This window comes from Notamacropus eugenii, chromosome 6, assembly GCF_028372415.1.
Source record: "Notamacropus eugenii isolate mMacEug1 chromosome 6, mMacEug1.pri_v2, whole genome shotgun sequence".
Taxonomy (NCBI): Eukaryota; Metazoa; Chordata; class Mammalia; order Diprotodontia; family Macropodidae; genus Notamacropus; species Notamacropus eugenii.
Genome location: NC_092877.1, coordinates 96,562,301 through 96,588,038, shown reverse-complemented (window position 1 = coordinate 96,588,038; position 25,738 = coordinate 96,562,301). Strand labels below are relative to the sequence as shown.

At 35.9% G+C, this 25,738-nt stretch overlaps 1 protein-coding gene across 9 annotated transcripts in view; it reads left to right on the top strand.

Moving 5' to 3' along the window:
- Positions 1 to 25,738, top strand: part of ATP8A1 (ATPase phospholipid transporting 8A1) — a 278,564-nt gene that overhangs the window by 107,171 nt on the left and 145,655 nt on the right. For all 9 annotated transcript variants that reach the window (XM_072620622.1, XM_072620621.1, XM_072620616.1 and 6 more), the window contains 5 exons: positions 11,729 to 11,801; positions 15,801 to 15,906; positions 17,812 to 17,894; positions 18,046 to 18,095; positions 23,016 to 23,085. In XM_072620622.1, the coding sequence (XP_072476723.1) occupies positions 11,729 to 11,801; positions 15,801 to 15,906; positions 17,812 to 17,894; positions 18,046 to 18,095; positions 23,016 to 23,085 (382 nt within the window). The remainder of the gene's footprint in view (positions 1 to 11,728; positions 11,802 to 15,800; positions 15,907 to 17,811; positions 17,895 to 18,045; positions 18,096 to 23,015; positions 23,086 to 25,738) is intronic.

Below are 25,738 nucleotides of genomic sequence, written 5' to 3'. Positions count from 1 at the left end.
ACAAGATCAGCATAAGGGACAGAGTCACATGTCTAATTTGTAAACATCATTATACATACGAATTAAAGAGGCAGTATGGTTCATTTGGGTAGATAGCCAGCTCCAAAGCTATGATACATACTGTTTGTGGCACTGGACAAGTCATTTAATCTCTCAGTTGTCTGGGAAGTTCTCTAAGACTGAGTTGCAGAGAAGGAGCCAACTTGCATTGGTTCATGCAGTGGGAGTTCCCTATACCAGTGAAATTACAGCTTCAGTTCTTAGCCCTTTCCCTCTGTATAATCATTGTGTACTTTTAGTTTCTCATCTCTCACTTCTAATGGCCAAGGTCACAAGTGTGACCCTTGTTGAGCCCAATTACCTTGTCTATTCTACGGCCACAGATACTCTCCTTAAACTCATTCTTTCTGCAGATTTCTCCATTTGGCTCCAGTATGGATAAGTGTTAGTGGAGGCTGATGGCTGAGTGTCATGCTAGCAATGTCTTTTGGGAACACAACTCTTAAGTGCATGTTCTTTTAATAATAAGTCAGGTGAGTACATCTGAACCTAAATAATCCATATTAGATACATGCAATTGACTTGAACCAGTATATTCCAGGAAATTTTCCAAATGTGAGGTTAAAATTCAGGCACACTTTAATAGAATAGCTCCTAAATATGGATAGGTAATTGAGATACTTCAATTTAATTTGAAATGCAGAGTTTATTGGAAGTAAATAGTCACATTTCAAACATTACCATGACTGCTCTTCTTTGCATTTATTATATTGAACATAGTTACAACAAAATCTGCTATAATGAAGCTGAAATACGGTCGGTGATTCAGATATATGTACATAATAAACACACACACACATATATAACATATGAAGAGAGATGTAGATAGATAGAATTACAATGAAAAGTAGGTACCTTTATTCAGTCTTCTTTTCCCATCCCTCACTTGTATCTTTGGTCTGTGCCCCAAAGTTCTCTGGATCTGTGGTTCTCAAAGTATGTTATCCCACAAAGTTTCATCAGTTGATCTGTAAGTTGTTCTTCTCTTGTGGTGTTGATGCTTATGAAATTATTATGACTGTACTCTTTTCAGATTTCATCATCATAATAGCATTTCTAGGTCCATAACCAGTGATTGAATGTTATATTGCTTTTTTGGTATAATTAATTACAGTGAAAAGCATGCGTAATTAGCCTGAATTTTTGTGGGGTAGAACTTGTTTCTAATGAAGAATGTACTTAAAATGTTTACTTTTTAAAAAACCAAATGGAATGTTTCCTTGATATCATTCTTTCCATTAATTCTGGTGAGGTAGGGTGTGTGTGTGTGCGTGTGTGCGTGTGCGCGTGTGCGCGTGCGCGCGTGCGCGCGTATGCGCGTGCTTGACATATATTAGTAGTTCATAGTTTCTTTTATCACACTGTAGATCAAAATTGCTTCAGAACCACTGTTCTAGGTGTACATTAAGTTTTAAAAGTACATGAGCTACTTCAAAATCCTGTCAACTCCTGGTAAAGGACATAGCACTAAGAAATGACTGTGCTAGGTGCCTTTCGTGGGAAATTATTAGTTATTAGATTTGAATACTGATACATACAGGATTTACATGGCACTTGTTGGACCCCTAGTGGTCATTGCAATAGCAAGCATGGGTTAGTCTTGAGTAAGTGTTTTTTTCTTGTTTTGCATGTTTTAGGCTCTTACCTCTAGGATTTGGACATATTAGCAAATTTTTATGTTACAAAATTTTTGCAAATTTAGAATTCCTTTAATTTGTGGTTATAAGTAAGACTTTTCTCCCCTAATTTCCATGTTGTTATACCTATACAACCTACTTTAACTTTGTAGAAATCCATGAAGAAGAATTACATAACCAAGGAACGTAACCTTCCAAATAGATTGCTTTGAGTCTTCAGTGGCTAGCTATTTAGTGTCTCTGTATTTTTAGTGGTATCACAATAAGAGGGTATATTCTCTTGTATTTCTTATTCACATTTTGAGCTTATCTCTCATTCCATGCTATAGAAATGGTACTTTTTTAACTGACTATATGTAGTCACTTGGATACCTAGTTAATTCTATGTTCATATATAAGAAGTATCGTGAGGAAAAACTGAGAGTGAGTTTTCAATACACATGTTAGAAGTCATAAATGATATAAGTGAGTGCTAGTCTTCAAAAAGTCCAACTCTGGAGGTTGAGGTTCTTATTCCAGAGGGGCATTTTTGGAACCTTCTTAGCTTCAAAGATATCTTGGGAGCTACACAAGGAGATACATCCCATTCTTATATAATCTTAACTTCTTTTGGGCCAAAACCAGTACTGGTTAGTGAGATCATCTTATTTATATACTAGTCATGGATCGAAATGGCTTTTGCTGATAAAAATACATAATCATCTTTAAAACACAAAGATTTGCCAACATAGAGGATTTTCAAAAGGTTATACTTCAGGTTCTAAACTTTTAAAGATGTCACACTCATTGGCACCTTTAAGGTCTAAGATACTGGTTTTTCAGCTATCAGAGGATGTATAGCTATCCCTCATTTAGACAAAAAACAAAGATATTTATATTTCATGTAGCTGATACAGATGATATATCCTCAAACACTTACGTTCTGTACTGTTGCAGAAGTCAGGGATAAAGACTGGGCCTGTGATTTAATGGGTGCGGGACAATTGCTCCATCAAGAATGCGACAGTCTTATGTAAAGTAGTGATTTTTAAAGTAAAGGGTATTGCTTTATAAAGCAGTGAATGAGTAGCAGAGACAATTAAGAATAGAGACCAGATCTGTGAATTGATTGGTACGGGAACTCTTAGATGAGGAAATCCCCTCTATCAGTGCAGTTGGCACCTTCCCTGTAACTTCTAGTCATAGAGAGTTGCCTAGAGCACTATGAGGTTAACTGATCTGCCCAGTGCTACCTGACCAGTATATGTCAGAGTGGGACTTGAATATAGAGCTTCCTGGATTCAAGATCAGCTGTTTATCTATCATATGAAATTGTGTTGTGTAAGGAACAGAAAAGCTTGGTGCAGTGCTGAAGAGGTGGTAGCTTCTTGGTATATATTTCTTTACTCGTCATTCATTAAGTCCTTATTAAGCTCCTATGTGTCAAGCACTGTGCTTAGTGCTAGAGATACAAAGAAAAATTAAACAGTCCATCCCCTCAGGAAACTTATAACATATAGCAGATGATAAATTAACTTAAATTAACAAATTAAGTTTGAAGGAAATGCAGTGTCTACCAGAAACAAATAGTAGCCATTTATATGTATAGATGGCTACAATGAAACTGACACACTTTTATCCAGCCTTCTTTTCCCACTCCTCAGGGATACCATTTAGTATTCTCTATCAAGAAGAAGCTCTCAAGTAAATGTATACATAATATATAGAAGGTAATGTTTGTGGATGGGAGAGCTTTAGTAGCTGAGGGGATCACGAAGGGCCTCCTGTAGGAGGTGATGCTTGAGGTGAACTTTGAGGGAAACTAGGAATTAGAAGAAGTTTACTTATAAGGTGAAGAGAAAGATCTAATAAAGAGATTACCTTCCCTGCTCCCAGTCCTGTACCCAGCCATTCTTGCTCTTCATAATAAAACATAGAACATAACTATTGGACCATCTGTCAGAAACAAGAAGTATAAATGTTTTATTAAAGTATACTACATTTTCATGACTGCAGTTGTTATGGAAGTTGGATTAGGACTGACTTTTTGACCCTAGAGGATAGGTACAATGGACAAAAGGTTCAGAGTGGTAGATCCAGTCAATGTAAGGAAGAACTTGCTAAGCATTGCAGCTATCCACAAGTGGAGGGGACTGCTTTGGATAGTGTGATGGGGCCCTTCTCATTGTAATCTTCAGAAGCTTGATGAGCAATTGGCAGCCATGTTATAGACAGTATTGGATGTCCAAGTATAATGCTGTACTGGGTTGGCTGTGCAGATATTCAATTAACGGAAGCCACCTCTGAGGTCTTGTTCCAGCTCTGATATCTTTTTTTAATATATATATATATGCCAAGTGGTTCTTTTTTTTCAATTATAATCTAGACTTTTATTGCACCAAAAATTATCCATTGGTACTGGAAGAAAATGATAACTACCATATATTATAATGTCTAAATCCATCTATCAATTTCTGATGTGCAAAAATTTTGTGCTCTAAAATATTTTTATAAAAATTATGGGATGCCAGACTAATTTTGAAATGGAAATTTGTTTCACAGTTCAGCTGTAATCTGACCCCAGTCTCCTTGTCACAACAAAAGTCTACCTTTTCATTACTAGTGTTCTCTTAGTGATCCTTTGTGATTGGTAACTTATGTGACTGCAGTCTGACTAACCTACCTCAGTTATAGTTACATTTAATCTAAAGACAATGGAAAGAGACAGTCTACTATTAGTTATTGCCTACTTTTAGCTGGTTGCCTTGTCTGGTCAATGCCTGCTTGTATGGGGAACAAGTGGTATAGAAGATGTTAGTGTGACTTTATAGTACCAGAAAAAGATGGGAACAACAGATAGGAGACAGCTGGAATGGTCAAATCATATGCCAAATACACAAAAAGAATAGGAATAAAACTTCACATATCAGATGGATCCATTATAGATTTAGAGAAGGAGAAAAAACATGGAAAATCAGGTAGCACAAAATAGTATCAAGTTGTTATCTGCATCCATGGAAGAATACCAGCACATAATAAAATCATGTACTTTTTTAAGGTATCAAAATATCCAAGGTTTAACTAGGATAAATGCATATCTAAAAATGTTCTGTCTTTTTTCAGTATATTAGCAATTCTCATCTTTCTTTGAAATCAGGGACTTGACTATTTTTAGGTAGCAAATTAACCATATCTTATACTGTTGAATAATATTCAAATTGCTTTGCCTAGTAAGGACTGGTATTTGAGTTGGTGTAATTTCTTGACTTTTGATTATTTAAATTTCCTCTGCCTGCTCTTTTATTATATATAACCATAGAATCTTAGAGTTGAAATGGACCTAAAATTCATCTACCCCCTGAATAGCCAAAGTCCATTTTTGCAGGATCCCTGACACATGGCCACTTAGTCTCTGTTTAAAAACTTCTAGTGATGAACACAAGGTAGCTCATTCTCTGCTGGAACATTTCTAACCATTAAAATATGTTTCCTTGTATTGAGTTGAAATTCTCCCCACTTTACCTGCCACGCATTAGATTTTGTTCAGACCTCTGAGAACAAAAAGATTGATTCTCCTTTCACATGACAGCTCTTCAAATATTTAATGATAGCAATCATTCCCTTCACATCCCCTACCTCTTCTTTTCTCGGGGCTAAATAATCACCAGTTTGTGATGCAGTATTGAGTCATGTTGTTATCTCAAATGCCCTTTTGGAACCTTTTCAGCTTGTTAACATCCTCTTAAATGTGGTACCCATAATAGAACATAGTACTCCAAGCAGAATATAATGCAGTTATCATCTTTTGTTCATACACTAGACCTTTCTTCATTCAGTTTAATATTATATCATGTTCATTTGACTATTAAATCGCACTATTAATTCATGTATACCTTCTAGTCCCCTCAGTCTACAAGTCTCTTTCATGTGGGACTACCATCTAGCCACAGCTCCTGAAGTCATGCGCTTGATTTTTTAAAAAAAATCCAATTGCACAATTACATTTATCTTTATTAAGTACTTCATCTTTTTTAATTTAGCCCATGTTTCTAAATCTCTTTTGCAATCGAATGTGGTGTTATATATATAAATTTTAATGATTACATTACCAGTGTTGTTATTCAAGTCATGGATAAAAAATGTGGAACAGAATAATGCAGAGCATTTTGACCCTGACTCATGAAATATTTTTGGTGTTAGGCAGTAGAAATGATAACTAATGTTCATATAATGCTCTAAAATTTGCAAAGCCCTTTATTTTACATCATTTATACATTATCTCATTTGACCTTGATAATAAGCCTGTGAGGGACATTTTATTGTTGTTCAATCATTTCAGTCATATCCAGCTCTTCATGACTCCATTTAGGCTTTTCTTGGCAAAGATACTGGAGTGGCTTGCCATTTTCTTCTCCATCTCATATTACAGATAGGAAGCTGAAGCAAATAGGGTTAAATGATTTGTCCAAATTCATGCAGCTAGTAAGTATTTGAAGTCAGACTTGAACTCAGGAGGAGGAGTCTTCCTGATGCTAGGCCTAGTACCCTATCCATTGCATTATCTAGCTGCCCCTGTAAGTTGGATACTACATGTATTATTATAGATAAAGTAACTGAGACTCAGATAGCTTAAATAATCTCTTAGTAGTCAGATAACTATTGTGTCAAAGATTTGAATCCGGGTACTTTATCTACTATGCCACGTTGTATTTCTGTAGCCAGTGTTGAACCCATCCCATGATCCTATCCTTTCCTTGTTCTTTCTGCTCAACGTAGGTTTTATGAGAAGCCTCCATTCATACTCTGCTTTATCCTTCATGAGGCCATATTTGTAGAATTATAAACTCTTGGATCCATCCTGAGTTCTTGTAAAGCAAACAAAGTGGGATTTTTTGTTGTTTTCTTTTTGGAGTTCAGTTTCCCAGGCTCTTTGAAAACCTCTGAAGACTCAATCTTCTTTGAACCCTGATGGTTTACAGCTGTGCTGAGTCATGTAGGTTTCCATGCCTACTGACTGAGCTAATCAGGAGCTGAGTCTTTGTTATATATACTGGGAGGTTGGTGTTTTGCTTTGGGGGGCTTGCTTATGAGAAGGTACTTGTGGTTCGCTGATTGAGAACTTGAGCAGCCGTATGTGGAGAGCTCCTCAACTGCCCAGATGTAAAGGCTTTCTCAAGCCAGAGACGTACGTAAAGTGTATCACACTATTGCTTTGATTCAGGCAGTAGAGCCCTGTCTGTTGGTCGTTATTTCTCTGTTCATATTTTCTCTGAAGTTGAAGGTGCTGACTTTTCCCCTGAACAAATGAGTGTAATTTTAAAAGATGATTGACCCCTTAAACATCTATCTTTCCTAGTAAGCAGAACTAAGTACCTGTGCAGCCTGTCATCCTGGGTATGCTAGGGTGCTTGCTGTTATAGTCGTGTGCCTTCACTTGCATATCATGTATATATCTTTTTTTAAAACCTTAACCTGCCAATGAATTTCCTGCAGAGCCATGTTAGTTTTGTTTTTGTTTTGTTTTGTTTTAGGCATAGGCAACTCTCCACTTTCTTCATCAAAATAATTTGGGACTGTGTTGTCAGAATGTTGCTCTTGATATCTTCCATTCCTCTTAAATTGACTTTTCCTTTTAGACTCTCAGACCATAGGATTCTATACAGCGTTTCTCTGAATTCCGAAATCCTTTCTATGAATATCTGAAATATGGGCAGTCTCTGCCTGGGTTTCTAGACTTCATCACTTTTTCCTAAGATTCATGTAACTTCAGCTTCAGTAACCAATTCCTTGGTCAGAATCAGATTCAAGATAGCTATTTATTTTGTCACTTCCAACTTCTAAGACATGAAATTATCATTAAGGCAAGCAAGAACTTGCTGAGTATTTGTTATATTCCTAACAGGGAGAGGCTTCCAGATAGTCCAATTTTATTCCATCTTTATCTCATTTCTGAGACCTGAGTACTGCACTTAACACTCATATCTTCCATCTGGTACATTGATCTCTATGGTGTGCTCTAATTACATTATTGTTTCTGTTTCTCCCTTTTACTCAAATGTCTACCATCATGCTTCCCCTCTTGCTCAGGTTCATGAATTCCTACACATATCTATATCTTCTTACTATCCAATGATACTTTGCTAAGTGTTCTTTCTGGTCCCTGTTTACCAAGGTGTATGCTTCCAGTGCTGCATTCTACCAAGTCTCAGTGTTGCTTCTAGAGTTGTATTTTCCTCCTATGAACAAGATCTGTGATCCCCTTTATGTATTTTCTTCAGATTAGTATATGGTCATCTGAGACCATGTGAATTATTTCTGCCCCTCTTCCTTGTAATTTTTCCCCTATGGAGTCCTCTGCATTCCACTATTCTTTCTGTGACATAGATGCTGCTCTATAGGGCATATGGTTTAGTGGTACTGCTATTAGGGATAGGGGAAGAGTTTGTAACTTGACAACAGAGAGCAAAGATCATAAAAGACTAAATGTATAGTTTTTATTACATAGAATTGAAAAGTTTGGTACAGACAACCTCAAACAGTTGAAATTAGAAAGGAAACAATTCACTGGGAAAAATAATTTGTGGGAAGTTTCTTTGTTAAAGGCCTGATATCCAAGATAGAAAAGGAACTGATTCCAATATAAAAGAACATGAGTGATTCCCCCAATAGATAGATAAAAGGATATGAACACAATTCCCAAAGGAATAAATTCAAGCTATTGATAACCATATGGGGAAAATGCTTCAAGTCACTAATAAAGATATAAATTCAAGGTTATGTCTCACACCCAAAATGATAGAAAACAAAAGGAAAATGACAGTTGTTGGAGAGGTGATGGTAAGACAGGCACGCTAACAAACTATTGATGAAGCTTGACCTGGTCTAGAATTTCTGGAAAGGACCTTGCAACTTCACACCCATGGTCACTATACTGTGTATATCTTTTGGCCCAGTTATACCACTGCTAGATCTGTGCCTCCATACCATCAAAGAAAGAGGGAAGAGACTCAAATGTACAAAACTATAGAAACTATATTTATTGTAGCCAAAAACTAGAAATTGAGAAGGTGCCTGTGAGTTAGGAAAGATCGAACAAATACTACATCATGTAATGGAATGTTGTTGAATAGTAAGTAATGATAAAAGGGCATGGAAACCTGGGAAATCTTGAATGAACTGATATAGCTTGATGCAGCATGAAAGAAACAGAGTCAAGGGAATAAGAAATTGGATCAATGAAAAAGAACAACCTCAGTTCCAGACCACTCTGCCCACCTGACAGAGAGTTCATGTTTTCATGGTACAGAACGAGCTTCATTATTTTGGTCATGCCAATATGTGGTTTTGTTTTCGTTAGTTACATATCTTTATTGCAAGAGTTTTGATTTTCTTTTTTTTTTTTCTTTTCCAGTTGCAGGGAGAGCAGAAATAGCAGAATAAATTTTTTTTAAAATCCAGTGTTCTTGCTAATAGTTTATAGAGTTAAATTATTTGGTCCTGGAGACACATGATGATGTTTTCAGGGGAAAACCTTTTACTTCCAGGTTTTATTCCTCTCATTTGAAGGGTATAGATAAATTGTCAGTTTTCAACGAACAATGCTTTTATGGTTTCACATCCTTTATTCAATTTTTTTCCTTTGGATAACAAATTTTAATTCTTTCTCTGTTGTATGTTAATGTTTATAAATGCAGATCACCTTGGGAATCTTCCATTGGTCACATTTGATTTATATGCAACATATATTTGAGAGGCCATAGTGAAAAGAGAGCTGGCCTCAGAGCCAGATAGACCTGTGTTCAGGTACCAACTCTGATGCAAAAACATGCTGGTTCTGTATATGAGCCCAAAGACAATTCTCTAAAACTAAGTTGCTAACCAGTTATAAGTGGGCTTTAGTGAAAGAAATTCCTCTATTCTGATGAAATTAAATGTCCTGGTTTAAAAAAAATAACTTATATTGAGAAGTTCCCATAGCAGAATTTTCCACTAGTTTCTAAGTGTCTTACTGTCTTCATACAGGCAAAATCATATATAATATATGAAGACTTAACCAGTTTCTCAAAGCTTTGGTTAAGCAGCTCTCTACCCTTCCTGTGGAAGGGATTAACTCCAGAGACCTGACTCAGCTATTAGCTTCTTGTGTGACATTAGGCATATCACCCACATTCTCTGTGACTTAGTTTCTGAGAAGGCTCAATTTTCTCTAAAATCTTTTTCAAGCTTTAAACTTTGTGAACTTATACATGACTAGGTGGACTGTTGTCCTTACATGCAGTGAAAAATCATGAAGCCTTAAAGAAAGACAAATATTTGGACTATAATAGATAAAGAAATTGCCACTATGTGATCCTTGTAGAATGTGTCAGTAAATAATACAAAATGAAAAATATTGATGCTCTTTGTCCTTCTAATAAATGTAGTTGATAGACAACCAAGTTATCATTAAGCCTCCCGAAAGCCTTTGCTCTTCCCCCTCCCTTGAGCCATCCTAGGTAATCAGTTAAAATGGTGAGGTACTCTCTTGATCCAGAGAACCCCACAAAATCAAGCAAGTCAAGAAGTTCAGATCTCTGGGTCCACTTTCAAGAACACTTGTGAAACAGCCCAAGCTATCAAAAGCATGCATATCCGAAAAGCTACCAAGTATTTGAAAGATGTTACATTGAAGACACAACGTGTTCCCTTCTGTTGGTATAATGGTGGAGTTGGTAGGTGTGCCCAGGCTAAGCAACGAGGTTGGACACAGGGTCGTTGACCCAAAAAGAGTGCTGAATTCTTGCTGCATATGCTTAAAAATGCAGAGAATAACACAGAAGTGAAGGGTTTGACTGTGGATTCTCTTGTCATTGAGCATATCCAGGTTAACAAGGCTCCCAAAATGTGACGGTGTACTTACAGGGCTCATGGTCGAATCAACCCATACATGCATTCTCCTTGTCATGTTGAGATGATACTTACTGAAAAGGAACAGATTATTCCTAAACCAGAGGAGGTTGCTCAAAAGAAAAAGATATCCCAGAAAAAACTGAAGAAAAAAAAAAAGTTTGACACAGGAGTAAATAAAACATTAAAATGCAAATAAAAGTGAAAAAAAATAAATGCAGTTGATATAGGATAAAGACATTGATTTCCCAGAGTTTATTAAAACATCTGGGAAACAGTCCCATTTTTCAGTGGGTCTCATAGTGGTTGTAGAGTATTAAGAATTTATACACAATTTCAAATAGAGCATATGAATATCAGAAATGAAAGAAGGATGTTCATGGCTAATACCACTCTAAGCACAGGGGAATGGAGCAATTTATGGTTATGAAACAAGAGAGGAAAACAAGTTTACTTGCTCTCTCTCTTTAAGCCCAATTAGAGGACAATTTACAAAGGTGCAGGCTCAAACCTTAAAGTGGTGCTAGGTTCAATTGCTGACTGTCACGTACTAGCTGTGTGACCACAAACCAGTTGCCCACTTGTTCAGAGTGCATTAGCAGGCAAACAGTCCTCTAAGACAGTAAGTTATAGATGAGTTGTTGAGTCATTGGAGTTAACTTCTATGTTAGATAGAAACACAGGTGTGAACCAATGTGAACAGAAATACAAATGTACATGTATGTATGCGTACACACACAAGTAAATAAGGCAGTTCTAGGAAAACCTTTCAGCACCACGAATAGCATTCTGTGTTTAAACACCTGTATTTCCTTCCTGATAATTAAAAATTGTTTAATGTTATATTTTATATTGCTAAGGCATGATTTTATATCTGTAAAATTAGCTACAAGAGTACTTTTCATTTCCTTCAGATTACAAAAGTGAGTCATGTTTTACTACATTGAATATACTGGGTTTTAATATATTCTTGATGCAAATAACTTTTTGTTAGTCAACCTTGTAATATTTTCATTAGAAATACAAGTATTATACTCACCTTATTAAATGTTTTAGGGTATAGAAATTTAGTTGATTATCTTGGTAACAGTCAGTGACAAATAGATCCATGCTCAAACTAATGAACCGATTTTTCTCTCTTCCTCTTCCCCACACCCCCAAATTAGGCAGGGCTCACAGCCTGGAGAAGAAAAAGTATTTAATGATTCATCATTACTGGAAAATCTCCAAAGTAATCATGTAAGTGGCATGGAAACATTTTTTAAAAATTTTTATGAGAAATGATCAAAGAGGTCTTCTGAAGCACAAACTCCTTTCTCTGTATATTCCTTCTTAAATAATGAATCTGTGGGAATATCATAATTTCTCATTTCTATACATATTTAACAAATTTTGAAATAACATTACTGAATCAGTAGTAAGCTGGCAAAAAATGTTTACTTTTTTAATGAGTTGGTCTAGTAACATCAACAACCAGAATGCGTTTTTTTTCAAAATACCTTCCATGAATTAATTGTGGAGCTCTTTATTCCTACTAAATAATTAGTACTATTTTTGCAGAACCACATAATGTCAGTGTTGAAAGGGACATAGGCAGATATCTATTCCAAACCAAGCCTGAAAAACAGTCCCCTGTGTAACATACTGGATCAAGAAGTCATCCATCTTTTACTGGAAGTCTTCAAATGATGAAGAACTCATTATTTCCTGAGGCAGCCCATTTTACTTTTAGATAAGCTAGGAAGTTTTTTCTTAACATCAAGCCCCTTTGATCTCTTTCAAATTACCTCTGCAATTTCCACTCGTCGTTCCTGATTTTACCCTATGGGGCCAACCAAATTTTTCCATGTCATAGCATCTCTAGTGCCCTAATTCTCATCTTGGGGCTCCATGTTCTTCAATCAGTTCTCGTACAGCATAGATGTAAGGGTTTTGACTGTCCTGATTGTCCTCCTCCATCTTATGTCTTTCTCAAACTGTGGTGCCCAGAACTGAACCCAACAGCACAGATGTGCTCTTTCTGGGACAGAATAGAGCAAGAATATTTCCTACTCCTAGAAGCTATGGCTCTCTTACTGGAGCCAAATATTGTGTTAGCTTTCTTTGGCTACCATGTTATATTTTTGACTCTGGTGCTTACAGCCCACCAAAATCTGCTCTTTTTCAGCCAGCTGCTGTCTAACTTTGCCTCCCCACTTGGATTTCTGAAGTTTATTTTTAATATGTATCTAATGCCCCATAGACATCAGTTAACCTGCCCCAAATCATAAGTGTGATCTAGATTTTCATTAAAAAAACTCCAGTCTGCTGATACTGGTAGAATCAGATTCACTAAGAAATTGTTTCCTTCAGTTTTCACGATATTTAATCCCCTGAAGGTTAGGTTACAAAACTTGAAACACCTGGAAATAGAAAACATTGTTTCACCTCTTATCCCCTCATTGCATTTTGCTATTTGAGATTCTATGGAGATAATATTTAAAGATAAGAGGGGTTTTACTTTGTCGTGAGTTAGAAGAGTAGCCTCATTGTCCAAGAAATCTGTCTAAGCCCCTTCCAAGAAAGGCTTAGTACTTCAAGGTAAAGCCAAAAGAAAAGATTGAAAAGATTGGAGTCACCTCTATTACAATTGTGAGTCTGTGTTCACCCCCAGAGGCACGAATCCTTTTCTTCCAGCACCATCTTTTATGACCAGGCTCTGTGTGCTACAGACTCCAGTCAAATGAAACCATTCTCTGCACCTTCTCCCTCTCCTCTCTGTGTTCTCCTGCCTCATATGCCCTTGATCACGTTGCTCCCTGTGGCTCCAAGAATCCTTCAGCATCTTCCTCTGTTTCATTCCTAACTGGTCTTTAAAACCCAGCTCAGAAGCCAGCCACTGCCCAAAATTATAACTCTTTGATTTGCAGTTCTCCAAAGAAAGTATCATGTAGTATGGTATATTACAGTCATCTATGTTTTAGTGGAAAGAAGCTCTGTAGGGTAGAAGATTGAGTGCTGCTTGGAATCTGAAAGAGAGGAGTTCAAATCTGGCCTCAGACACTTCTTGCTGGCTGGGCAAGTCACTTAAGCTCATTAGTAGCAGCCGTTTCACAGGGTTGCTTGTTGTGAGGATCAAATGAGATAACATATGCAAATCACTTTGCAAATCTTAATTTTTTATATAATTATTCTTATTGGTGGTGTTGTTATTCTATATCTCCCTGTTAAATTGCCATTTTCACTAGAGCAAGGAAGGTATGTTCTAAATTCCATATCTCTTCTGTGTCTAGTACAATCTCTGTAACACAGGCAATTAATAAGTATTGAAATGTACAAGTGAATTTATTATACTTTGCATTTGGATGGTACTTTAGTTTTAGAAAGCATTTTAATTGACCTTATCTTAACTTCACAAGAACTCTGTGAGGTGCTGGCTAGACAGTTATTAATATTCCAAGTTTTCTAGGTAAGGAAACAGAGAGGGTTCTCAGCTTGCTCAGTGTCACAGAGCTAACCGATATCTGAAGCCAGATTAAAACCCAGATCTTGCTGACTCCATGTCCAGGACTCTAATCACTCTAGCTCTCATGAATGTAATAGTACTTTAAGGTTTGAAAAGCATTTTATGCAGATCCTCACAAGGAGAGGTGCTATTTCCCCATTTTAAAGATGACAAAATTGAGATTTAGAGATATTTTAGTGATTTTTCCCAGGGTCCCAAGGCTATTGAATATATAAAATAAGATTTGAGCCCAGATCTTCTTGATTCCAAGTCCCATACTTTCTCCACTGTGCTACCTGATTACCTCTATCACCATTGTCCACTCATGAAGTGATGAAAGCCTGAACCAGTGTTGCAGCAGTATCAAAGGAGAAAAGGGAGCATGCACAAGAGATGTTACAAATATGGAAACAGCAGGACTTGATTGGATGGGTGTTGGGGTTGAAAGAGCATGAGAGTCAAAGCTGACACATGGGTTGTGAATCTTGGGTCACAGTTGCCAAGTCCTCTCTTACAGAGGCCTATTTCCCTACTTCCTTCAGCTAGTCCTTTAGCTTGGATATGAGGTCCACTCTTCATCCTGGTTGCTTTCATGAATGTACTCCAACTTCTAAAATATGATACCCAGAACCCAACAGTACTCCAGGGAGTATCACTATATTCATTCAGGACACTTTTCATCTGTCAGTATAGCCTAAGATTACATTAGGTAGTTTGGCAAGGTCATATATACTAGGCCATACTTTTTTCACTCAGATTGACCTTGGAATGTAAGAAAACCTCTCATTTGGGTTGCTGGTTTTTTCTTTTGTTTTTTTTTGGGGGGGGGGGCTGGCTTCTTTTTTGTTTTTACCAAATATGAAATGGCCAAATAAATAAATGGTCTTCTACCTGATGTGTCTTCCATCTTGTACTTAGAATTTTAAACCCACAGGCAAGACTTCACATTTATTGCTGTTAAATTTCATAATGTTATATTTGACCCTTCCTTCCAATCTACGGAGATCCTTTTAGATTGTGATTCTGTCGTGCAGCGATCCCTCTCTGCTTCTTAGCATCTTCAGATTTTGTAAAATGTCATCTTAGTCTTCATTCAGGTCACTGATAAGAATGTTAAATGAAACAGCCAGGACAGATTCTCCAGGGCATTTCTAGGAGAAATTTTAGATTGACATTGGTCCATGTCTGGACTCTTTGGGTAAAATGTTTCAGCCAGTTCCAAGTTGGCCCAGTTACACTGTTGTCAAGTGTATATCTCTCTATCTTAATCATAAATAATCATGGAATTTCAGCACAACTTGTTGACAAAAATATCAAGTGAAATTTTGTGAAAAGTCATAACAAAATCCAGGTATTATGTATCTGTAGAACTTCTGTGAACTGTCATTTTGTAATCCTCTTTAGTTTCCCCTGCTGTAATACAAGCTTCATGTGAACAGTATTTATTCTTCATCATATTTCCTACATCCATTATACTATGCTGTAGTTTAAGCAACTTGCAATACGAAATTCAATTAATATTTGTTGAATCAGTCAGTTCTGTAACTAAAACCTCTAGACAACAGACTCTTTCCCTATTTAATTTTCTTCAGTGTAAATTTTCACTTATAAATTAATGGCGGTATCCTAACCCATAGAGATGCCTTGATTTTTAAGGAAGTTATGAAAAGACACAAGATGGTAATGTTGCTATCACTAGTGAGTTAAAACACTTAATAATAAACACTTTTATTTATTTGCTCTTTTCTCTCTAGCCAACTGCACCAATTATATGTGAATTTCTTACGATGATGGCCATTTGTCATACAGCAGTACCAGAACGAGAAGGTGATAAGATTATTTACCAGGCTGCATCTCCAGGTAACACTAATTAATTGTTGGAACTTTTACCTTAGAAATTTATTCTCCTTGCAAATAAAATCTCATTTCCTAGGATTTAGAATTATCCCAACATTTATTTTCCCAAAGTGAACTGATACCATTTCTAAAAGATAATCACTGTCTGATAGAATCTGCTTTATGTAGACATAAAAGTCTCTGTCTCATAGTTTGAAAGCTTTCACCAAATTAAAACAGTTGATAATATGAAGCATAACTTTTATGTTCAATTTTTAATATGTAGTCCCAAATAATGAACTTAACACTGAAGTGGAAAACATTTTCTGATACACAGGCATGCTATTTATTCCTTCTTTATGAATAATTAGACTGAGGGTAAGAGTAATAAACTGTCGGTACAAGAAAACTTTCAGGAAGAAAATCCTGCTTGCCGAAGAGTAGTCACTCCTTAGGTATATCTCTTTCCACTGTGGAGCTATTAAGCAAATAATTTGTCTTTTAAGCTTAGTTCAGTGAGAACAGAATAAATCATTTGAAAAGATTTTCAAGGTAGTTTGTTGATGTTGCATCTAATATATTGATTTAATAGTCACGGAGAGCTTAGTACCAAATGAGTAACTCAGGATTTAGTAGTACTCTAAGTATGAAACTGGTGACATTGCCAGTCTTATAAAAACAAAACTAAGGAGGCAAACAGTCTGGAGAATAGTATGTTCTACACTGACATGGAGCTTGGTTTACAAAACTCCATAAAATAAACTAGTACCCTTTAAAATATTGTTGTATTTCATAGTTTCCAGGCTAAATAGTTGTAAAGCATTTAGCACAGTGCCTGGCACATAGTAGACTCTTAATAAATGCTTCTTTCCTTCCCTTAATATTACATTTTGGTTCTAGTGCTGCCATTTTTGTCAGTGTATCCATTGATCAAGCTTCAGTTCTAAAGTCACTGGGCAACAATGGGCCTTAAGTGCCCAAAGTGATAAAGCTATGTTAAATCATTTTAAAGAGAGAGCTAGAAAAGATCTTACAAATTCACTGGTCCAGTTGTCTTATTTTACATATAAGGAAACCGAAGTTAGAAAGTTACTTGCCCAGTGTCACATGGTCAATAATAAAGCCAACACTTTAACCCAGGCCTTATGACTCTCAGAACAATACCCTTTCAACTATGCCAGTATGGTATTATAATTAGGGCATGATAGCATCCATTAGCAGCAACCCAGGAAATGTTTTGTGTGCATTAATGTGTCCACCCTACATTTCTGAGTTAATTCAACATTTTTTAAACACCTACTGTATATAGGTGTTTGGTGCAAGTTCTGTAGCCCCTGGAACAGAAAATTTTCAAAGTCATTACTCCAAAGTCTTGAGAGGTTCTTAAACACCAAAGATTGTTATGTGCAGTATGCAGTAGTTATTAAGGTAAAAATGACATTCAAAAACAATAATTGATCCAAAAAAGGATTTTTTGCTTAGTATTTGATTAATTTTTTACAAAATATTTATTAGAGCCTCTTTTTATATTAACATATTAGTCAATCCATATGTTACCATAATATATTAATTTTTAAAGTATGTTTGTTATTTCTTGTCATTATTTTGACTTTTTTTCTCCAAATTTCTGATTTCATTGAGGTCAGGAATTCCCCGTATATAAAATGCCTCCATTGATGCGGATAGATCAGTGTTCTGGAACTTATTATAGTTAATATTTTTACAGTATTTTAAGTGATTTGCAAAGCCTTTTACATACAGTACCTCATTTGAGCCTCAGCACAACCATATGAATGAAGAAGGTGCTGTTAAACTGAACAAGACAGGGGTTAAGTGACTTCCCCAGCATCACATAGCCAGTGCATATCTGAAACCTTAATTGATCCAAGTCCGTGGTAATCATTAATACCAAGTGATTTCTTTGAACAGATGAAGGAGCCCTGGTCAGAGCTGCTAAACAGCTGAATTTTGTTTTCACTGGAAGAACACCTGATTCAGTCATCATAGATTCTGTAAGTTCATGTTAAGAAAATGTATTTCAAAAGAGAATATATTTATGTTAACATGTTCTATGTTAATGCATAATTATTGTTTTAATACTAAATTTAGTACAAAAGCCAAAAAAGATAACTTCTTACTACTTTGGGGGTTTTTTTCTTTTAGCTTGGACAGGAAGAAAGATATGAATTACTCAATGTCCTGGAGTTTACCAGGTAAACTACCTATTCCATTGATTTTTTTTCACTATTCTTTTTAATTTACTTCTGTATGGGATTTATCAATGCTTATTTTTATTTAAAAGTTTTAATGATGGTTACTTCCATTTTATGTTTAATTGAATTTAGGCTTACTCTAAAACATTTAAATTTTGTCTATAAAAGTTAACAGACATGTCTTTAGATAATAGTCATAGGCAGGCCATTTCAAAGTGTACCAGAATAGGGTTTGGGATGAAAGTTTTTAGACAGTTTGATTCTGCATCACAAGTAGGTCCAGAGATCAATGGCCAATTAACAGAGGATAAATAACTAGAAAATTAACTAAACTCTTACTGTTTATCTTTTTCTAGGACAGTTGTTTACTTCATCCCTTCTACAGTGATCAGTAACATTTCTGTGACTTGTTTCTTCATTCTCATATGCTTATATTTATCTGTAGAGTTAAGTAAATAGATCTTCTGAAATGATTTCCTCTGTTCTAAGACAACTGCACCTTGGTAGTTGTGCTTTACCAAAAGGAGATAAATACTTCTTTTCTGTTTACTTTTTTAATTCAAATTCCTTAACTTTTTAGGAAACAAATTATTCTAAACACCAAAAAAGAGCTTTTCTATATAAACAGCAGAACAGAAAAAGAGGTTTCTGTAGGAAACCATGATTCTCCATTTCATAGAGATTCCTTTTTCTAAAAATTCTACACATTAACTTTCAAAACTGTCCTAATTATCTGAGCTTCCTTTTGTTCCTTCAGTGCATTAAAAAAAATATTAGTGGCACTCTTGTATTCTAGTATCACTATTAACTAACTTCCTCCTCCTCTCAACCCTGCTTCTCCAACTATAAATCAAGAGGAAACAAAAAAGAAAAACTTCATAATAAATTATCATAGTCGAGCAAGATTAATCCACGCAGAGGCCATGTCCAAATCTGTGTCCAGGAGTTTGTGTGCATCATCTCAGATAGGTGACGTTATTCATAGGTCCTTTGGAAACACAGTTGGTAGTTGGCATTGATTAGAGTTCTTAAGTCTTTCATGGTTATTTTTTCACAATGTCATTATCGCTGTAAGAATTGTTCTCTTGGTTCTTCTCATTTATGCTTCAGTTCATATTACCCAGGATTCTTTCAAAGTCTCTCTTTGATCATTTCTTATGGCACAATAATATGCCATTACGCTCATATAACACAATTTCATGACCCAATCCCCAATTGTCTTAAGAAGTCACCCTCTACCTAAAACATTTCCAAAGGACTCTTGATGGCAAAATGCTGTCTACATTAGAACTATAGAACCAGAACATAGAATGAAGCAGATTATTTTCTCTTTCGTTATGTTTTGGTATGCTTTAGTTTGGTTTTTCTTATGGCTTGTCCCATTCATTTTAATTCTTCTGTGTAACACGACTAATGTGAAAATGTGTTTAATAAGAATATATGTGTAGAACCAATGTAGGATTGCGTGCCTTCTTGGGGAGGGAGGAGAAGAAAATTTAAAACATATAGATGTGATTGTTGAAAACTGAAAATAAATTAATAATAAAAAAAGAAGTCACCCTCTTAGATTCTAGTTCTTTTTCCTCTCTTTAAGTTGCTTCCTACAAGAGCAGGGAGTTTATTTGACATGGGACTATTCTGTTGCCAGTATCATCCTCTCTCTTAACCTGCCCCCTTCCTATACCCACTTGTTTCACTGTTGTGTATGATAGTTTTCTACACCAAATTTGTGTATTTGGGTTCAATCCTCATCTGCCCATTTCAGATAAAAAGTGAGATTCATCCGATGCCCACTTCCTCCATACTTTCTTCCAAGTTTATATATTCTCCTTGGGGGCAGCTAGGTGGTGCAGTGGATAGAGCACCAGTAAAGGAGTCAGAGCACCAGTGCAGGAGTCAGGAGGACCTGAGTTCAAATCTCACCTCAGACACTTGACCCTCACTAGCTATGTGACCTTGGGCAAGTCACTTAACCCCAATTGCCTCATACTGGGTTATATCCAGTCATCCTGATGAATATCTGGTCACTGGACTTAAATGGCTCTAGAGGAGAAATGAGGCTGGTGACCTGCACAGCCCTCCCTCCCTCAAAACCAAGTCAAGTGCAAGTCATGTCATCATTTCTCTGATGGCATGGTCTTCTTCGGCAACGAAGGACAAACACATATTCTCCTCATACACCACAGTTATGAGAAATTATTTAGTTTCTTCCAGTTTGATCAAATAAATTTGCATTTATAGGTTTTTCTGGACTTGTGTTTATCTTTCAAAATTCCTGCTCAGTTTGGTCTTTATGTAATAAATACTTGGAAGTCCTCTATTCCACTAAAGATCCGTGTTTCCCCTTGTTTAATTGTGTGCAGCTTTGCTGGCAGTTTATTCTTCATTGTAACTTTATCTCCTTTGACTTTTGGAACATTATGTTCCAAGATCTCCACATTTTTAGAAGAAGCTGCCAGGTCTTGTGTGATCCTGACTGTAATTCTTTGATATTTGAACTGCTTCTTTCTTTCTAGTTACCTGCAGTAGTTTTTTCTTTGACAGGGAATTCTAAATTTTGGCAATGACATTCCTGGAACTTCCTTCTGGAGTTCTCTTCAGGAGGTGATTAGTAGATTGTTTCTATTTTCATTTTACTCTTGGGTTCTGATAGATCTGGGCAATTTTCCTTTATGATTTATGATATTATTTTTTAAAATCATGGCTTTCAGAGATCCCAGTGATTCTTTAATTATCTCTACTTCATCTTTTCAAGTCATTTGACTTTTTCTAACCTCAGATATCTCATTTTTAATTTTTCTCAGTCTTTTGGTTTTGTTCTACTCTTTCTTCCTATCTTCTATCTGATCTATTCTGGTTTTCAGGGATTCCATTTCTTTGGTAAGGTTTACTACTTTTTCTCCTAACTTAGAATTCTTTTAGTTCTGGCTTCATTTCTCCTAGGTATTCTTACAGTCTTTGTAGGTAATCCATTTTTTTCTTTGAATTTCTGTCTGCAGAATTATTGTTGAGTAATTTGGTAAATTTCTACTCATTAATTTTTGATACTCTTTGGTGTTTTCTTTGATTTACTAATCTCTACAGCCTTAACTCTTGAACTGAAGCCTTGTGCTAATGCTAGCCTCTACCCTTTTTAGATTGAATCTATTTGATCTTATCCTAGGTTCCCTGGGTTCTTGGTAGCCGCCAGCTTTGTGGGGTGAGGCCCCTGGATCTTTGAAGTTCTGAATACTGGATACTCATAGACCTCTCTGAAATCTCAGTGTCCCTGAGCCTGGGCGACCCTTGTCTGAGAACCTGAGTATTATGGTCTGAGAGTTCTGTGTTCCTGCTCTGATCAGGGTGTCCTGGTGAGGTTCCCTAGGGCTTCTAATGCCTTTACCCTAGGGTTTTCTTAAAAGAGCCATCTGGGCTTGCTACCTCACTGCAAGGAACCCTCTTCACAGGCTACACATGTCCCTGTGTACCATTGCCCTGAAAGACAGCTTGCCCTATTCTGGTACTCACTTTGCTAGTAGACGCCCCTTTCCTGTTGCCCAGGGGCTTATGTTGACTTTTTGTGCAGTTTTGGGGTACGAGAAATCACTTATTTCAGTTTCTCAGTGTATTTCTTGATCATTACTAGGCCCAGTTCAAACTTGAGGTTTTAGGTCCAAAATTTAGGAATAGATATGTGGGACCTGGGCACCTTGACTCCCATTCAAACAGCCATTTCAGGCAGAAATACTTTTGATTATGTTCTTAATGATGATAATGACAGCTCACATTTATGTAGCATTTTATAATTTACAAAGACCTGCCCTCACAATCTTATGAGAACCTAAATGATCTTTGTAGTGCTGATGCCTTGCCTTCAAAAGAAGCCATTACTGCTCCTCCTGCAAAAAGGGAAAGAAAAAAGGAACAAAAGAAAACCAAGTTGCTTTTGTCGTATACTACTATCAGATAAAAATACCAAAACAATTTATTATTAGCTTAATTTCAAATGCAGTCATCAGTGTATGAAGTAGACTGCTATCCCTAACTACTGCAGCAGAGCCAACTAATCTCAAAACAGTTCTTGCTCATAAGAGGCTCATAAACAGAGTGGGGGACAGGGGAGAAGGGGGACTCATAGGTGCAGCTGTATCATAAAAGAAGCTTTTTCCAGTCATGGGAAAGGAGCATGTAGGCTTCCAAATGAAGGCCTAGCATCTTTTGTGTGGTGCCATTTTGTTCTCAGTGTAAGTTGCTGTCTCTTCATTGATGCATTGAGACATTCTGTGCATTTGGCAGGCAGTTTTCATTAAACTGTGCTTATCTGTACCATCAACCACAGTGATGAAATGTTTGTTCTTGATAGCTCAGCTTTATTTATGTAAATTAGATTTTGCATGATGCCAGTGGGCTGCCTCCAGTCACTGAAGAAGGATCATTTTAAATGTCCAACTTCTTGTTTTAAGGGTCAGTAGTTAACTTAATCAGTGTTTTTATTAAAAATTAAAGACAGATTGATCATATATCTTTTTTTAGCCACATTCTCTTTTAAACATGTAATTCATCTACTATGATACATATTTATTTGTCTAAATATACCAAATCTGAAAACACTGGACCAGAACCTTTCACAGGAGATAAACTTTTTCCCCAGGAGTAGCATTTCAGGAGGTGCATTAACTCTTTCAGGTCACTAGAGGACCATTTTCTAAATTATTCCTCCTAGATAGTAAATTGTGCCCTAGTGCTTTGAAAAATTTAATGTTGCTTTAAAAATGCCTAACTTTACTCCTGGGGAATAGTTTGTTTGTCCGGAAGGATGTGGCCCATTATTGGTTCGAATTTATTTCTGCACTGTGAGTATTAAAGTCTGTGATGCATGGCAAGCATTTCTATGCACATTCTGGTATAAGTGCACATTATGGAAAGTCTCTTTTCTTTCAGCACCAGAAAAAGAATGTCAGTGATTGTCCGCACTCCATCTGGGAAGTTACGGCTCTACTGCAAAGGAGCAGTAAGGTTCTATTTTGCATTGTTAGAGTTTTGATTTATGAGCGTTTATAAATGCATCGTCTAGGTAAAAGGGAAAATTTCCACGATGGAAATGTAACACAGATGTTTAGCATGAAGTCTCTTGACATCAACCCCTGTTGATGTTTTGCGGTAATATTATCCAGCCTCTTTTAGTGAAATGTGGGGCTCCTTCTGCCTAAACCACGTATACTTTGAAGAATTTGTGCTAGGTTATTTTTATAATTCAGTTTTAACACATAAATATTAATGCTTGTATTGTAGAAATCTGTTAGGAAAATTTTAATTTTTAGATTTTTTCATTACAAATATTAATGGTTACAATTAACATGGGGCTTAGTGTATTTTTCAGGCTATCAAAATGAAAAAGCTATTTTAACTACAACTATAATGTAAGTAGTTTAAATTATATTTAGAAAACAATTTCTTCTTATGATTATAATGTTACTTTTACTGGTTTGGCTATAGCAGATTTGAAGTTTCTGGATTGGTTTACAGTGTCTTGTCAGGTTTTGTTGAAATAACATGATCAGACACATATCCTATGAATTTTTCTGATTATACCTTGTTACTCAATTTAAGGTTTTGTGATTTCATGAATGTATTCCTTCCACCATACAGATAGCAACTCTTTGCACAAATAGGCAGCATTCTTGAGTTAGAAGAGCCAAAGCAAGATTTAATTACCTGCTGGCCAATTCTCTAAGTAGCTCTGCATCTAAAGAGACCAGTCCTCAGACATGCATTGTCATTGAACTCTCACTTAAAAACTTTTGAGGATGAATATGATTGAGGTTGTATTCTGCTAACATAGACATTGAAAATATGAGAACACTCATCCACTGTATTGAAACAGAGTAGTACTTTAGTGACAGGTTCTTTTTAATACACGTGGGAAAATTGGGAAGATATAGTTACAGGTCTCTTGCCCATCTAAGGTCACAAGGAAATTGTGCTACTATTCAGTTATTATTTTTCCGAGCACTCTACATTATAGTTACAAAATTTCTGAAAATATAGAAAATAAGTATCCAAAACTTGGCTTTCAGACATATTCAGAAGTCCATAGTTTTTCATCTTCTTACTTTCTGTCTGTTGGTGAATTATGAAATCACTGATTCCTGTAAAATATAGATTAATCCATTTTTGCATATTATTTTGAAACTTGATTTTTTAATTGATTTTAAGAAATTTTTGTGGTATTTTTCATGTGATATTTAGTTGATTTGGTTTGATAATTGTTTTGAGTTCTTCTGCCAAAATTTTTAAAATTTCAATATTGATACAAGGACAGTCAGCAAGTCAGTCAGTCAACAAACATTGATTAAAAACTTACTATGTGCTAGGCACTGTACTAATTGCTGGGTATACAAAGCCTTTAATATACCATATACGAATTTTTAAAAACAAGCTAGATCTTTGGTGGGTCATTCTTTAGAGATAAGAGAGTCTTAAGGTTTCTGGTACAAAAAAAAATTCATGGTTAGTCACCCTTCCCAAATTAGTTTTGTGGTTTTTTTAGTTAAAATTTTGAAACTGTCTACATCCGAAACCTCATATTTTGGGGTTAAGATCTTGAATAAAGCACAAAAGTTTAGACTCATATACCTAGTCATATTGGTAATATTAACTTTCATGTCAGCTCCCTATCCCTTTCCCTTACCCCTTTTCTCAAGCTGAATATGTTATGGTCAATAGTGTGAGGAAGAATTCTTGTGTTTTCTTTCCCAAAAAACAGGAAAAGGTATAAGAAAATGCACAAAACATGTACAGATATGAATCCAGTCTATGGAATCCTAGTTGCTTTCTCTATACAAGGACATCTCCTTGACAAAAGTGGATACAGATGGGATAAGGTCATCTTCTCCCTCTTGTGTCTTACTCTCAGAGGATCATTCATGAAGACAATATAACTGTCAGCTCTTTTGAAGTGGCACAAGTTGCATCAGTAGTAATTGGGTTTTTCATTTCTTTTATTTAGAATGACATAGAACATATTACTTATGAGACTTAAGGATAGGCAAACAATTTATGAATACACAATAGAAGAGCAAAGTTAGGTACAAAATGAATAATTTCAATTACATTAAATTAAAAAGGGGTTGTGCAAATAAAGCGAATGTAGCGAATATCAGAAGGAAAGCAGAAAATTGGGGGAAAATTTTTATAGGAAGTTTATCAGTAGTAATTTTCACACAGCCTTCCTGTAGGGGGGTGTAATGATGTAATTATATTCACGTACTATCAAGGCTTCACAAACAAGAGCATCCTGTGAGGTCTAAAACTTCTGTAGTCTGTGCTGTTTTCTTTGTCATAGTTCACATTAGTTCATTTCAGTAGAATTGTGTGCAAGGCCCTTTATTAAGCGCTGGAGGTATATGGACAAAAAACAGTTCCTTCCTTCAAGGCATTTACATTCTCCTTGGGTTATACAGAAAAGTAAATACAAAGTAATTTTGAGATTACATGTTTTTCAGTTATCACGAAATTTGTTTTCCTTTAGCTAACCACCCCACACCTCACCAGAAGGGTGAAAAGCAAAAGCTTTAAAGCAATATGTATAGTCAAGCAAAGCAAAACAAATGTCCGTACATATATATATATATATATATATATATATATATATATATATATAT